Source organism: Arachis duranensis, chromosome 8 (assembly GCF_000817695.3).
Source record: "Arachis duranensis cultivar V14167 chromosome 8, aradu.V14167.gnm2.J7QH, whole genome shotgun sequence".
Classification (NCBI taxonomy): Eukaryota; Viridiplantae; Streptophyta; class Magnoliopsida; order Fabales; family Fabaceae; genus Arachis; species Arachis duranensis.
Genome location: NC_029779.3, coordinates 16,112,096 through 16,126,159, shown reverse-complemented (window position 1 = coordinate 16,126,159; position 14,064 = coordinate 16,112,096). Strand labels below are relative to the sequence as shown.

Here is a 14,064-nt window from a genome sequence, read left to right as displayed (position 1 = left end):
TCATTAATTATTCAAGTAAAATAATTTAATAAGAGAATAATATTAAATTGGTTTGAAATTTTTTAAAATTCAAATAAAATTTGACCCAATCATTAAAAACTAAATTAATACTTTATTCATATAAAAAATAATTATTTTTATTTAACAGCGAGGTATATGAAAATAAAAGTGTATCTATTATTGGCATAATATAACAAAGAGATAATGATTGTTAGTCATATTAGTATTATAGAGATTCTCATGCATTCAAATTCATAAGCAAAAATCAAGGAACACTTTCTTGTTTCAGCGAAGACTCAACAGATCAGAGATCCTACTTTCATTCTAAAAAAAGGTTCCTAACTCTTCACACAGTAACTTAAATAACTTCCTCCTCATATCACTTTTGTGTTTCAAGAACACAACCAATTAGCGCGTATTCAATTCAATTCAGATCACACGAACAGGAACAAGATCTGATTCTAGATGGACATTGAAGCAGCGTCTAACGTTGTTCCCGCCACACACAAAAGTGTCGAAGTCGATGATGATGGCAGATCCAAAAGAACCGGTTTGCGATCTCTTTCTCTTCTAATTAATTACTCTACTTTCTTTTTCTTTTCTCTTTATTTTCTTTCAGTTATCTTCTTCACCATGTCTCCGATCCTCATGCAAATTTCGAAGAAAATTCGATCCTTTACTTGCTTTCTTTTTTTTCTCTAACATTTAATGGAAAAATAATATTTTATGCTAATTGTATTATTAAGTTTTAAGAAAACGGTTTCGCGTTGAGGGATTTGAAGAATATGCATAAGTTCTTACGTTTAAATCATACTACTCTTAAGTTTAAGGTAACCAATCATGTAATCGTTTTGAATGGAAATAGAACCTTCCATATCGTGCATGCCTATCAATTCTCTATTTATCACAAAAAAATTAAATAGTATATGTATACAAAAAATCAATGATATATATTATTTTAAATATTTTTAATATATATTTTATATTTCAATGTGTATTCTACATTAACGTGTTACTAATTTTTGATATGCATGTAAAATAGTTGAAAAAACATTGCTATTTTTATATCAAAGCATATTATATTTGAATTTTTTTTATTTCTAGAGTTTAATTTTGGTGTACCGATAGTATAAATCATTTTATATAGTTATACCATCACATCCATTCTTTTAAATGACTATTCACACAGTCAATATAAAAAGAGTAGTTATTTTTACTGATGTAACGTTACGTAATAGTGTATCAAAATTAAATTCTTATTTCTAAAGCAATTTTGCTCGTCATATGGAGTATCTTGTTAACCTGTATAACAATTCCTCAGAAGAAAATCGGAAAGAACAGTGCACTAGGTACCTGAACTTTGCTAATTATTGAAACACATATTTGCCTAATAAAAATTAATTTGATATTTACTTTGATGAAAATTTAAGACTATATTAAGAATTTTCCTAACATATGATTTAAATCTTCTCGTTTTTTTTTTTTTATCATGTATCTTTTTTAACCGTACATTTGATTATAATTGATTGTTTATCTTTTTTTGTTTAATCTTATTTGAACAACTAAATCAACAATAGGACGACTAAAACATGACCAAAACACGATATAAGAAAGATATGAATGACAAAATATATTCCAACTTTTATGATTTCTCCTTTGATTTTTTATTATCCTTATTAAAAATAGAAATGACAAATAAGTAAAGCATACGAAACATACATTGATTTTGGCACATGATTTGGCATACCATTTATCCAATAATATGAAAAGACACAAAGCAATAGAGAATTAGGCATACATTATAGAAAGTTGACACAACAAACTTTCTTAGTTACATAACGTAATTTATTTGGTGGAGAATCACAATATCACAATTTAATATATTTAATTAAATTATTATTTAATATTTTTTAATTATTAATTTTATATAAAAATAATAAATTTAATATTGATATACTAATTGTATAAAGAATAAAGATTTTAACTCTATTTTTATTTATGACTATTCACGTAGTTAATGTGAAGCATTGCTTGCAGGAAACGTGGTGACGGCAACAACACACATAATAACAGTGGTGGTTGGGGCAGGAGTGTTGGCTCTTGCATGGGCCATGGCCCAACTTGGATGGATAGCAGGCATTGGCATCATGGTTGCATTTTCATGCATCTCCATTCTCACTTACAATTTCATAGCTGATTGTTACAGATACCCTGACCCTGTTACTGGCAAGAGGAACTACACTTATATGCAAGCCGTCAACTCATATTTAGGTATCTTTTTTCAAAGCTGGGGAGCAAGAGAAATACTTTTATAAAATTGCTTAAATACTTTCTTTGGTCTTTAATATTGAAAAAAGATAAATAAATCTTTAACTTTTTAATTCAAATGCACATATATTTCTAACTAATTGAAAATATAAAAATGTTCTTGATTCTTTAAAATACGAAACATTTAAAATTTTCTATCCAAAATATATAAAGATAAATTGATCACCCAATAGGACTTAAATATTCCGCATTCTAAAAAATAAGAAACGTTTTTGTATTTTTAATTAGTCAAAAGACTTATTTGTCTTTGAAATAAAAAAATAGTAACCTATTTTATCTTTACTCTTTGTTGTTTACTCTTAATTATTTATCCAAAGATAAAACGATATTCCACAATTCAAAAATTCTTAACCATTCAAATAATTAGTCTAGTTAGTTCTCAACTATTCAAATAATTGGTCTAAACGGTCCTTGTAAATAATGATTTGTTGATGTATCAATGACCATTTAAACTAATTATTTAAATACTTGATAATCGAGTAAGAATTTTCAAATTATAAAAGACTATTTTATTTTTCGAATAAATTATCAGAGATCAGAAAGGACAATTAATTTATAACATTTTAAGAGTATTTAGATGTAATTTAAAAAAGAAAATTATTATTTAAAAATAACAATATGTATCTTTTTAAAAAATGTACAAATTTTAAAAGGTTTTAGTAAATTACTTTTTTCTAAAATGTCAAAAAATTAAAAAGAGAAAGACTTATTTGAAAAGTAAATCCAAATATAATTATTTTTTTTAATAATAATACCGTATCAACAATTCTTTTTGTACAACCATTGTTTAAGTTTAAATAAGGCTTTGAAAGTTTACATATTTACTCTTTGATCATTTATTCTTATATAAAATTTGTTAACCCTTGGTTGTACTATAATAAAGATTGTTCATATAACAATACTTGTTTTTTTTTTCAAATATTATCTAGTCAACTCCTTTTTAATGATAATTTAAGTAACAAATGTGAAAATAATTGCTTTTATATACAATTTGATAACTCATAAAATGCAAACCAATTATTAAATGGCATATTAAATTCATATTTTACAAATTGATAAATAGGTGGGAAAATGCATGTGTTTTGCGGATTGATCCTATATGGGAAGCTGGCTGGTGTTACAGTGGGCTATGTAATCACTACTTCAACAAGCTTGGTGTAAGTTACAACAATTCACAAACTGATAATAACATCTATATCTAATTATCTATCTATATATTAATAATTAATAACAATAATCCATTTATTATTTATTTATATAAGTGTGTGCATGTGACAGGGCTATAAAGAAAGCAATTTGCTTCCATGAAAAAGGCCACGATGCTTATTGCAAGTTTTCAAATAATCCCTACATGATTGGTTTTGGGATTGGGCAAATTTTCTTGTCCCAAATTCCAAACTTCCACAAATTGACATGGCTCTCAACTCTTGCTGCTATTACCTCTTTTGGTTATGCATTTATTGGAAGTGGACTTTCCCTAGCAGCCATAATCTCAGGTTATTACTTGTACCTATATTTTTTCATAAGCTTTCCGACATTAATTTCAAAATACATATATGTTTCTAGAAAATGTAATTTGTTTACAAGAATCTTCCACCAAACTAAAAAGTTAAGAGTAAAATCTTAAATTAATCAATAAATTAAAAGAGTTGTAGAACATTTTTTTTCGTATAATTATTTTGTCGGTATCTATAGTTTCACTGAATTTTCAATTAAGTCTTTATACTTTTTTTTTCCGATTGAGTCCTTATGACCCTATACCATATCAGATTTTGTAATTAAATCCCTACCGTGACAAAAACTATAGAATTTAAACAGACTAAATATGTCTAACACTTTACTGAATATTCTATATAATTTAACAAAATATTCTGTTAATTTCAATGTTTTTGTTACGATAAGGACTTACTTACAAAATCTGTATAGTATAAGGATCTAATTGAAAAGAAAAAAAAAGTATAGAGATCTCATTGAAAATTCGGTAAAATTATAGGGATCTATCGAATAATTAAACCTTTTTTTGGTATTTAAACGGGATTTACGCCTAAAAACTGTAATGAAAAATAGACATATTGAGATAAAGTGACCACTCAGAGATCATCCGAAAGTATCATTCTAATACTAAGATTATTTATAGAATCTTTTTTTATAAAAAAATGAGAATTAAAGTAATGTCATGAATATTTTGAGTATCAAAACAATACCCTAAGAAGTTTTTAAAAAATGTGAACCAATTTTATTTTCTATTTTTATCTTTAGTATTTTTTAATTTTAAAATTTTATGAATAAAAAAATAAAAAATAAAAACGAAAATGCTGAAAATAAAAACGCAACCTAAAACCTACCCTAAAATTTTCACATTGTTAGCAACATCTTTGTTTCAAAAGCAATTTTCTTTGTAAAATTATATCTTGATAGTTGATGAAAAGAATGTGTAATTACTTAAAAGACATTTTGTCTATGAGCAGGAAAAGGACAACCAACTAGTTTAACTGGTGTCAAAGTTGGACCAGGTCTAACTGAAGCAGATAAAATTTGGAGGGTCTTTAGTGCTATGGGAAACATTGCACTTGCTTGTTCTTTTGCCACTGTTGTTTATGACATAATGGTATGTTATTTGTACTTATTTTGTCTTATACAGAAAATTGACACAGATTATAAACAAACCGGTACTAACTACTAACGGTATTAATTCATTTGGTTGATCTTTTCTTGGTGTTTAATTTAGGACACATTGAAATCAGATCCACCGGAGAACCAACAAATGAAGAAGGCAAATGTTGTAGGGATCAGTATGATGACAGTATTGTTCCTTGCATGTGGTGGACTTGGCTATGCTGCTTTTGGGGATCACACACCAGGCAACATCCTCACTGGCTTTGGATTCTATGATCCCTTTTGGTTGGTTGCTCTTGGTAATGTTTGCATTATCATTCACATTGTGGGAGCATATCAGGTTTGATATCATTCCTATTATTTCAAAATTACTATTAATTGACAGAAGAGGAACACTAAGGACCATCAGAATTATTATTTTTGGACATCTGTTAGCCATCAATGTTTAAAAGTATGGAATAAAGTATATTGTTAGATTACTAGACTAAAAGAATTAGACTAAAGAAATTGAGTTGACGGCTAAATGACGACTAAAAGCAATAAATTCTAATGGTCCCGTAACATTTTTCTTGACAGAATCTGTCTTTTTCAAAATTATTCCAATAATATTTATTTCTGAATTGTATAAGCAGCATTATGTCTAATGTTTTCGAAATCTACCTTGTATGACAGGTAATGGCTCAACCATTTTTCCGCATAGTTGAGATGGGTGCTAACATAATGTGGCCACATTCAGATTTCATAAACAAAGAACACCCAACAAAATTGTGGATCTTCAAATTCAGGTTGAACATGTTTAGGTTAGTTTGGAGGACACTATTCGTTATAATTGGGACAATAATTGCCATGGCCATGCCCTTCTTCCACGAATTTCTTGCCCTACTTGGAGCAATTGGGTTTTGGCCACTCATTGTGTTTTTTCCCATACAAATGCACATTGCTCAGAGGAACATAAAAGTAGCTTCATCGAAGTGGTGTGCACTCCAACTTTTGAATTTCACATGCTTCATTGTTACAATGCTTGCAGCAATTGGTGCCATTCGTGAGATCGGCAAGAATATCAGCAAATACAAGATATTCACCTATAAGCAATAGTTCATAGTACATTTGGAAACAATAATAGAGATTTTGTAGTTACATTTACCTAGATTTTATATTCTTATGTTGCTTCAAAAGGACCTGAGTGGAGAAAACTAGTGAGCAATAACCATGCTTGATTAAATTCTTGCCACTACTAATTGATCTTAGTTGCAATATATAGTTTATAGTTTGACATTCAAAATTTGAATAAGCTAAAACGACAAAATATAGAGATTGGATCAAATTCTTCTAAAGTGAAAAAGCCGATAAAATGAGAGCTTAATCACCTTTAAATCAAGGTAGTGAAACTCACACATGATAAAAATTACAAATTCAATGATAATTAACTCTTTACTTTGTCAGTTTACAATTTTTCTCATTTCAGTGGATCCTTTTCCATAGAGATTAGTGTAACATATTAATTAGTTATGGGAACTGTTAGTAACAAGTTAATCACAGAAACCACTAACAATAACAATATGCATGTTCTTTATTTATTTTTATAATGAATACAAGCCCTACCAACAAGAAGACATATAATGAGCCTAGAGAAGAACATTAATCTTACAATTCTAACATTCAATGAAGCTGCTTTTAGCTTGTGCTGAAGAGATAATTTCTGACTGCTGAAAAAGGCACAGTAAGAAGAATTTAAATATGCAGTGAGAACCGAGAAAGAAACCATATAAATCATCAAAAGTTGGAAGCTTCAAGTAGCAAATGTTGCCTCAAATTTGAATTCAGGAAACTGAAAATTGTTGAAAAGATTTCAAGGGAAATGAAAAATTAAATAAATTAAACTATAAACCTGAAATCAACTAGTGGCTCTAAGGTTGTCTTAACAAGTGTCTCGGGACAAAAAATACAAAGACAGTTGCCTGCCTCTAAGAATCTCTGTATGTCTGTCCTGAGTTAGTAACTTAACTTGGCCTAAGAGAACTATGATACAAGAAGTCGAGAACCCCAAGGAGATAACAGTATTTGTGCAAATTCCATTTCCACAAGAGCTATATTACACGAATCTCATGAATACAGAATACAGATTACAATTTTTTTCTTTCAAGAACAGTGAAGAATACAGCAAGCCATTTTCAATCGACAGGGATTTCAACATCCATTTTTAGTTCGGATTGGCCAAGAACCTGTGACAGATGGGAAACAAGAATTAAAGAATATCCAGAAATAGAAAGAAACGGAAGAGGCTAAAAGTGGAGTCTTCTAACAGACAAGTTCTTGATGACCCTAACAGATTTTACATTTTAGTGTACGACTAAACTATAAGTCTTCTATCCTTATTCTTTCCCTTATTTATTTGTATGGTTTGTGCCAAACAAACTAGCTCTTTCATATACCCCTTTATATATATATATAAAGCATCCCTCACATCTAAGATATTTGCAACACTATCTCCCAACATATTTCAACACATTTGTTATCTCATCTAAGATATTTGCAATCAGGCCAAATTTCTCAATGAAGAAGGCACAAGGAAAGTTGATTTTTTGAAATGCTTTCACATAAGAAGAAAATCCCTCTCCGAAGGCATCATTCTTTTTTTCTACTTGATTCTGTAGTTCCATCAGCTAATGACCATTAAACCATCTCTAATAAACCATGTCCAGAAAAGAATATTACAAAACTTACAAACCTTAATGAAGTCGTCCAATGTCAAAGAGGAGTCTTTTGTGTATCCGGCTTCTTTGAGAACTTGGCTCAAAACTCGCTGCAAATCAAAGAACAGAGACCAAAACCAAATCACTCATTTAGAATAGCGATATGAAATTAAAATTGGGACATGTATAGTCTATAGTGATACCTCTCTCTGTTCATCAGACATGAATGAACCAGACAAATCTTTTAGGACTTCCAGTATATCATTGAAAGACACCTTCCCATTACGGTCCGAATCATATACTTTGAAAATAACTGCAACATAGACAAACAAGTAAACCTAGGTACCCCCACTAAAAGCAAACCACACAATGCCATGGACAAGTAAACCTAGGTGCCGCCATTCGATTCAAACAAATGACAGACCTGAAGTTCTTTGAGAGTGAGCTATGAACCAATGGAACCATAACAACTAAACAAACTATATTATGCTTGCATATAAATTGAGAAAAATTCAGCATTTTTAACCTACTCTACATCTTCTGATTAAAACTACTTCTAAGGACACAAGTTAGAACTTCTCTGTAACACTAGCACCTTGCCGGTAGCCAGGTATCCGTCAACCACATTTTTATTGATTATTTATTTCAATCCCACTATATCTACACCTTTTATAATAACCACCGATTTGACATCCGTATTTTCTTCTATTTGTTTTGTTAATTAAAAAACAATTTAAATACACAAGTAATTGGTAAAAATCGTATTTTTATACATGTGTCAAGAATGTTTGAGCTATGAATAGTGTTTTTCTATTTTTTATATAACTCAGTAAACATAAGAATCCAAAGGAATATAACTTGAAGGGAGCATGTTCAATTGCAATAACAATTTTGGAATTACATTTACAAAAAGATAGATACACATACGTTCAATTTTATGTTGTGCAGTAGCTTTAGCGCTAAAAGCAGATAAGAATGCCACAAAGTCCTTGAAATTTATACCATCCACCATCTTCAGTAACCGCTGCAAAGAAAGCACAGAATCCATGAAAGCATAACATAAAGAAACCCTTAGCGTTGCGATCAAGCTGACAAAACCTTTGGTACAAGGACACTATCTCCTGCTGCGAAACTAAGAGTACGAAAAAACAAGTCAGATCTTAATGGAAGAGTGAATAGATAAGGAAGGAGGAGGGACCCACATAAATGGTCGCAGTGTTCCTGCACTTCTTCGATATCATACTGAGTAAGCATAGATGAAGCAGTTCCCATATGAAAGAGTTAGCATATAATTGGGGTTTGGGGTTGGAGAGTGGGAGGGATTAGAGTAGCAGATCTACAAAATTGGAATAAGGGAGGACCAGATAGGTCTGTCAATATAAACACGTGGCTTTGCCTTGTCATCATCGTCTCCCTCGAAAACTCATCACCTACTTTTCTTCTCATCTCGGAAAATATTTTTGTTCACAAAATATAGACAAAAATTGATCAAATTTTTATTTTTCATGTAATATTATATATAATACATCATTTTCAAGTAGGTCCTTACAATGTTGTAAAAACTCGATCGAATTAGCCGGTTCGACTAAAAAATTAGTAAACTAAACTCTCAACCAATCCGATTTAAGTATTGGTTTGAGCGTCGTTAGTTTAATAAAAAAAAATTATATATTTTAATGTATTTGACAAATTTTTAATAATAAAAATAAAAATATTAAAAAAATAAAAAATAACTTTTGTAAGAAACTGTAATCTATATTTTTTTAAAATATTTTTTTTAAATATTTTTCATGTAATAAATAAACAAAAAATACTTTTATATTGTTATATTCAAACATAATTAATAGATAAAAAGATTTTTTTGCATGAAATACTTAAACATAAAATTACTTTTACTTTTTCATAAAATCTTTTAAAAAAAGATAACTCGAACAAAAATATTTTCTTAGAAACTCAGCCAAATAAACTCTTAATATGACCGTTTACACTATGTTTGTTTGAAGAGAAAATGGAAAGAAAGAAAAGGGAAAAAAAGAAAAGAGGAAGGAAAATAATCATTTTTCATTGTTTGGTTAGGAAGAGAAATTGAAGAAGAAAAAAAAAAATGAAAAAAATGGTGGGACTCACCAATTTTTTTCTCTCCAATGTTGAAAAGAAAAGGGAAGAAAAATTTATTTTCTCTTACAACTTTCAATATTACCCCTTCACTTTTTTTCAGTGTATTTTATAATATAATAATAAAATTGTCTTTTTATAATATTTCATTCCTTCTTATTTTCCTTTCATCCAAACATATCTAAGAAAAATAAAAATTTACTCAATTTCTTTCCTTTTTTTCTTTCTTTTCTATTTCTTTTCTTTTTATTTCTTTCCTTCCAACCAAACATAGCCTAAGGATTAAAACCTATAACTGCTCAAAACCCCCAAACCGTTTTAGGAAAAATAAATTTAAAAATAATATAATATTATTTATTAATAAAAAATATTTTAAATATTTTATATAATTAAAAAAATAAAAATTAATTTATATTTAATATTAATAAAATATTAAAATATCATTACAAATTATCAGACCTATCTCCATATTTTATAAAATTTAAAACCAATATTTCCTCATGTTAGTGTGAAATCATAAAACTATCCCTTTTCATTTAGTTCAAAACTTGACAAAAACAAAACTAAACGAGAGAAAGTAGAGAAAGTTATAACTAGTGAGTAGCAACTAGCAACCTCTTGTGTTCAATACTTTTAATTAAAACCTTGAAAATGAATTAAATCTTGATTAATGCGTTGTTCCCTAAATTTCATATTTTCATTATTTGATGATTCGTCGCAATCTCAAATTTCATTCATGTTGATTAATGTACATAGTACAGATAAACAAGGAAAGATAAACACAGGTAGGTAAGAAACAAGCCAACAAATTTATGGCATTTTATGGAACAGATTTTTTTTTTACGGAAGCCATCCCCTGGCAGGTTCATAAAAAATTTAGCTGAGCCTCTAACAATTTGATAATGTCCCAAACAAGGCAAGCTCATCAGACGTGCAAGCCTTAAATTATTGAAGGCAAAAAGCATCACACCTTGACCTCAGCAGGCATCAAGGTCGCGGCATGGAGGAGGCTTCGGCTCACTCAACAAAGTAGTATTCCCTCCTTCGGGTCCACTCATAATCCGCCGTGGATTTTGTGTGCCACGCTAAATACAACAAAATAGAGTCACGGAAGGTGTAAGTTTCCAAAACATGCACAACAAAGAAACAGACTGAGACGAATATCCTTACCGGTGGCTTCTCGCCCTTTCTGAGCTTTTCTACTATCTCTACTACTTTCTCTGGGGTAACGTCTTCCTGAATCAACACAAGTAAGACATATATTATCACGTGGGTTTCAGTATACACCACCCCAAAATTGAATAACAACAAAAAAGTGGATAGAAAAAAGACCTACATAATAATTATAAGTGTATCCTTCTGATCCATTCGAATAATCAGCCACTGTGATCATAGGAGCATTTACACAACATCCCTGTATAACACCATCAAATATGATCATACATTCATTAGTTTAGTCAATAAAATTACAGCCAAGAATATGATGTTGCCACTGCTTGATATATGTAAACAGAGATGTTAAGCATGCGATGCAACTGTTTGGAATTTAAATCATAATGATGTCCCGTAAGTTTGAGCTAGTGTTTCTTTATCTAAATAATAGAGGGATCATGCGGATAACTTTAGCATTACTGGAAAACGTAAATTCCAGAAAGTTGTAAAATTTGTCATCAAGGATATCCAAAGCTACCACATCAATATTCACTCCAGTTATGTACTTTATGCAATTATTTCCAACGAATATATTATGATGTGCCAGTGCAAACACTAGGAGGACTAGGACCACGCATTAAGATACAAGTCAAAGAAAAAGACTCACCATGCATTCCATTTCCCCAACAGAAAACAAACCATCTTTAGTTACTTCTGCAAATCAGAGGTGAAAAGAAAGTATTTCTTAAATCATTGCTCACAGTTCCAACTGATCACGAACAATATCAGGTTCAACAAGAATGGAGAAATCAAAAGTTAACAAACCGTTGCGCTTCACTCCCAAGTGCTTCAATAAAGCACCTTCAATATCTCGTGAACCACGTATCATACAAGGAGTTGTGCCACAAACCAATAGATGGTACTTCCCAACCTGAAATTTTAGGCAAAATGATCTACATAAGCATTGACTATCTTTACTGTGGATTCGCAAAGCTGACAGCATTAAAGCATGATATGCCTCCCACCTTAGTTCTATTAAACATCGAGTAAAATGTTGCAACCTCATATACTCGAATAGGAGCAACCTCTACAACCTTAGCCACCTGATAATTCACAAAAATTTCAGTTAATAACGAATTTGAATAGGTTGCTGGCTTGATGCACATTTTAAGAAATTGAAATTCAGTTTGGAAACAGTAAGTTTGGGATATCCAGTTCAGCACATTGCAATACGAAGCTATAAGTATAACTCAATAAAATAGTTATAAGCATTTACAACAAAAATAAAATTATTTACAACAATAATGAAACCTTTTTCAGTTAAGGATCCCAGGCTTAAGAAGGATCACGGTGGAAGACTTAATTCAGACAACCTCAAGATGATTTCAGAAAAGGGTCATCTTTACAGGAAAAGACTGCAAACATTAGGGGCCCTTTATGACCATCACCAAATCCTAATACTTTATGGGTCTTCTACTATTTCATAGTTTACAGATATCGCCTATCAGGCACAATCAATACAGTTCAGTAACTCAAAATCTGAAATCCTATGTGGATCACCTTTTTCATTCTAAAGGCATGCGGAAATATGAATTGCTTATATAACCAGATATACCAAGAAGAATCCTTCAGGCAGGAGGGTAACATACCGCATTCATTGCAGAAACAGGGAGCCATCCCCCATGCTGCTGTTGGGCAAGATCAAGCAGAGGGATCACTGCAGATTGCTTATAGTTGGATGGATAGTGAGACAAAATCTCCTTGACCTTCATGGAGCACAGAATAAAATAATCAGAATTTTTATGCTAAACCTAAGCAGTTATACATCACATACCTGATATGTGTGTGGAATCAAAGAACCACATCTCTTGGAAATATTATGATGCAAGGCATCAAATCAGAAATTATCCATTCTCAGCAAATATTTTCAACTCTAATAACCAACTTTAAAACCTATATATCCATAACTAAAGTAATTAGAACAAACTACTCAGCAAAAGTTGTAACACGGAACAAAATAGTTCCTCACATTAAGGTAAGATGACAGATAACTAGACACAGTCGAAACTGACCTAGCATCACTATAACAAACTCTAATATAAAAACATTCATGGTCCTCCTCACAAGAAAAACCCAACAAATTATCAATGCAGAATAACTTTACAATTTCTCAACATGTATGTGACAAAAAGGACTTCTGCAAACATCACGAGCTTTACAACAGATAGAGAATAAAAATCTACTTCCATCATTAGACTTGTTTATCCGAAATCTATCAATAAAGGTGCCTAACTTGCGCTAGAACCAAATACTCCAAAAAGTGCGTATACTATACACAATGCTACAAAGATTTTCGATTCTTCAGGATCCCAAAATCAGCTAAACTAGTCAACAAAAACTTACCTAAAATATAAATAGAAATAAAAAATAAAATACCTTGCTTTTGTTAGCATCGCTGAATTCCCAAGGAAGGTCAGGGTTGTTATCGGGAGAATCGATGTGCTGCCGCAGTCACAACACAAATTACATCAACAATCAAAACGAACGAGTAATCCCAAATCCCAAATACTCAATAAATTGAAGCCAAGATGAGGTGTACTTACATAGTTCAGAGCGGTTGAGAAAGCCCTAGAAGGCTGAAAACGGGACAAAATTAAAATCAGAAAATGGAAGAAGGAGAGGGTGGAAAATGATAATGGAAATGGAGAAGAAGGAAAAACCTGACGGAAAATCTGGCGGATCCCACTGAGGCGACTGGCGGCGAGGCGTACCAGCATTTTGGAAGAGATCGGAGGTTAGGGACGACAACAGCGAGAGGAAGAGAAAGAGAAAAAGAAGCTGAAGAGAGTGAACGTGGTGTAGTGTACTGTAATAGAGCATCGAAACGTGGCAAAATGTTAACCGTTCGATTACATTTACACGTGGTTGATCGAATTGACGAAATTGCGATACTTTCAATTTGGGCCTTTTATTTTTATAGGCTAATTTTTTTTATATTGGTTAAATATATGTGTAATATATTGTTATTAGAAGATTAGGTGTTTTTTTATATGGTATTTTATTCAAATCGAACGGTCCGATTTGTTTGAAGAAAAAATAAACTACAAATTGAAGGGTCCGATTTATTTGAAGAAAAAATAAACTACAAATTGAAGGGTCC

General features: G+C 30.9%; 2 protein-coding genes and 1 pseudogene across 2 annotated transcripts; 1 reads left to right on the top strand and 2 right to left on the bottom strand.

Annotated features, from left to right (window-relative positions):
- Positions 1–207: 207 nt before the first annotated feature.
- LOC107461102 (amino acid permease 8-like) lies at positions 208–6,198 on the top strand. Its single transcript, XM_016079561.3, has 8 exons — positions 208–334; positions 434–550; positions 2,038–2,271; positions 3,392–3,485; positions 3,607–3,824; positions 4,797–4,936; positions 5,057–5,284; positions 5,617–6,198. The coding sequence occupies exons 2-8, from the start codon at positions 466–468 to the stop codon at positions 6,037–6,039; spliced, it is 1,422 nt and encodes a 473-aa protein (XP_015935047.1). The 5' UTR covers positions 208–334; positions 434–465; the 3' UTR covers positions 6,040–6,198.
- Positions 6,199–6,738: 540 nt separating this feature from the next.
- Positions 6,739–9,071, bottom strand: LOC107461088 (uncharacterized; annotated as a pseudogene).
- A 1,392-nt stretch (positions 9,072–10,463) lies between these two features.
- Positions 10,464–13,775, bottom strand: LOC107461061 (NADH dehydrogenase [ubiquinone] flavoprotein 2, mitochondrial). The gene is made up of 10 exons (XM_016079517.3): positions 13,625–13,775; positions 13,508–13,540; positions 13,341–13,406; positions 12,554–12,670; positions 11,930–12,007; positions 11,730–11,835; positions 11,572–11,618; positions 11,089–11,166; positions 10,923–10,988; positions 10,464–10,837 (listed from the first exon to the last, which is right to left on the bottom strand). Exons 1-10 carry the CDS (start codon positions 13,679–13,681, stop codon positions 10,730–10,732), a joined length of 756 nt encoding a protein of 251 aa, XP_015935003.1. The 5' UTR covers positions 13,682–13,775; the 3' UTR covers positions 10,464–10,729.
- Between the last annotated feature and the right edge of the window lie 289 nt (positions 13,776–14,064).

Excerpts from the sequence above, each read along its gene's own strand:
- LOC107461061 (XM_016079517.3), bottom strand. The coding sequence starts at position 13,681 with ATGCTGGTACGCCTCGCCGCCAGTCGCCTCAGTGGGATCCGCCAGATT. Across the intron at positions 12,008-12,553 it reads CTGTTTCTGCAATGAATGCG|GTGGCTAAGGTTGTAGAGGT; the intron begins GTATGTTACCCT and ends GTGAATTATCAG. Across the intron at positions 11,619-11,729 it reads CTTGGGAGTGAAGCGCAACG|AAGTAACTAAAGATGGTTTG; the intron begins GTTTGTTAACTT and ends TCTGATTTGCAG.
- LOC107461102 (XM_016079561.3), top strand. The coding sequence starts at position 466 with ATGGACATTGAAGCAGCGTCTAACGTTGTTCCCGCCACACACAAAAGT. Across the intron at positions 3,486-3,606 it reads ACTACTTCAACAAGCTTGGT|GGCTATAAAGAAAGCAATTT; the intron begins GTAAGTTACAAC and ends TGCATGTGACAG. Across the intron at positions 5,285-5,616 it reads ACATTGTGGGAGCATATCAG|GTAATGGCTCAACCATTTTT; the intron begins GTTTGATATCAT and ends CTTGTATGACAG.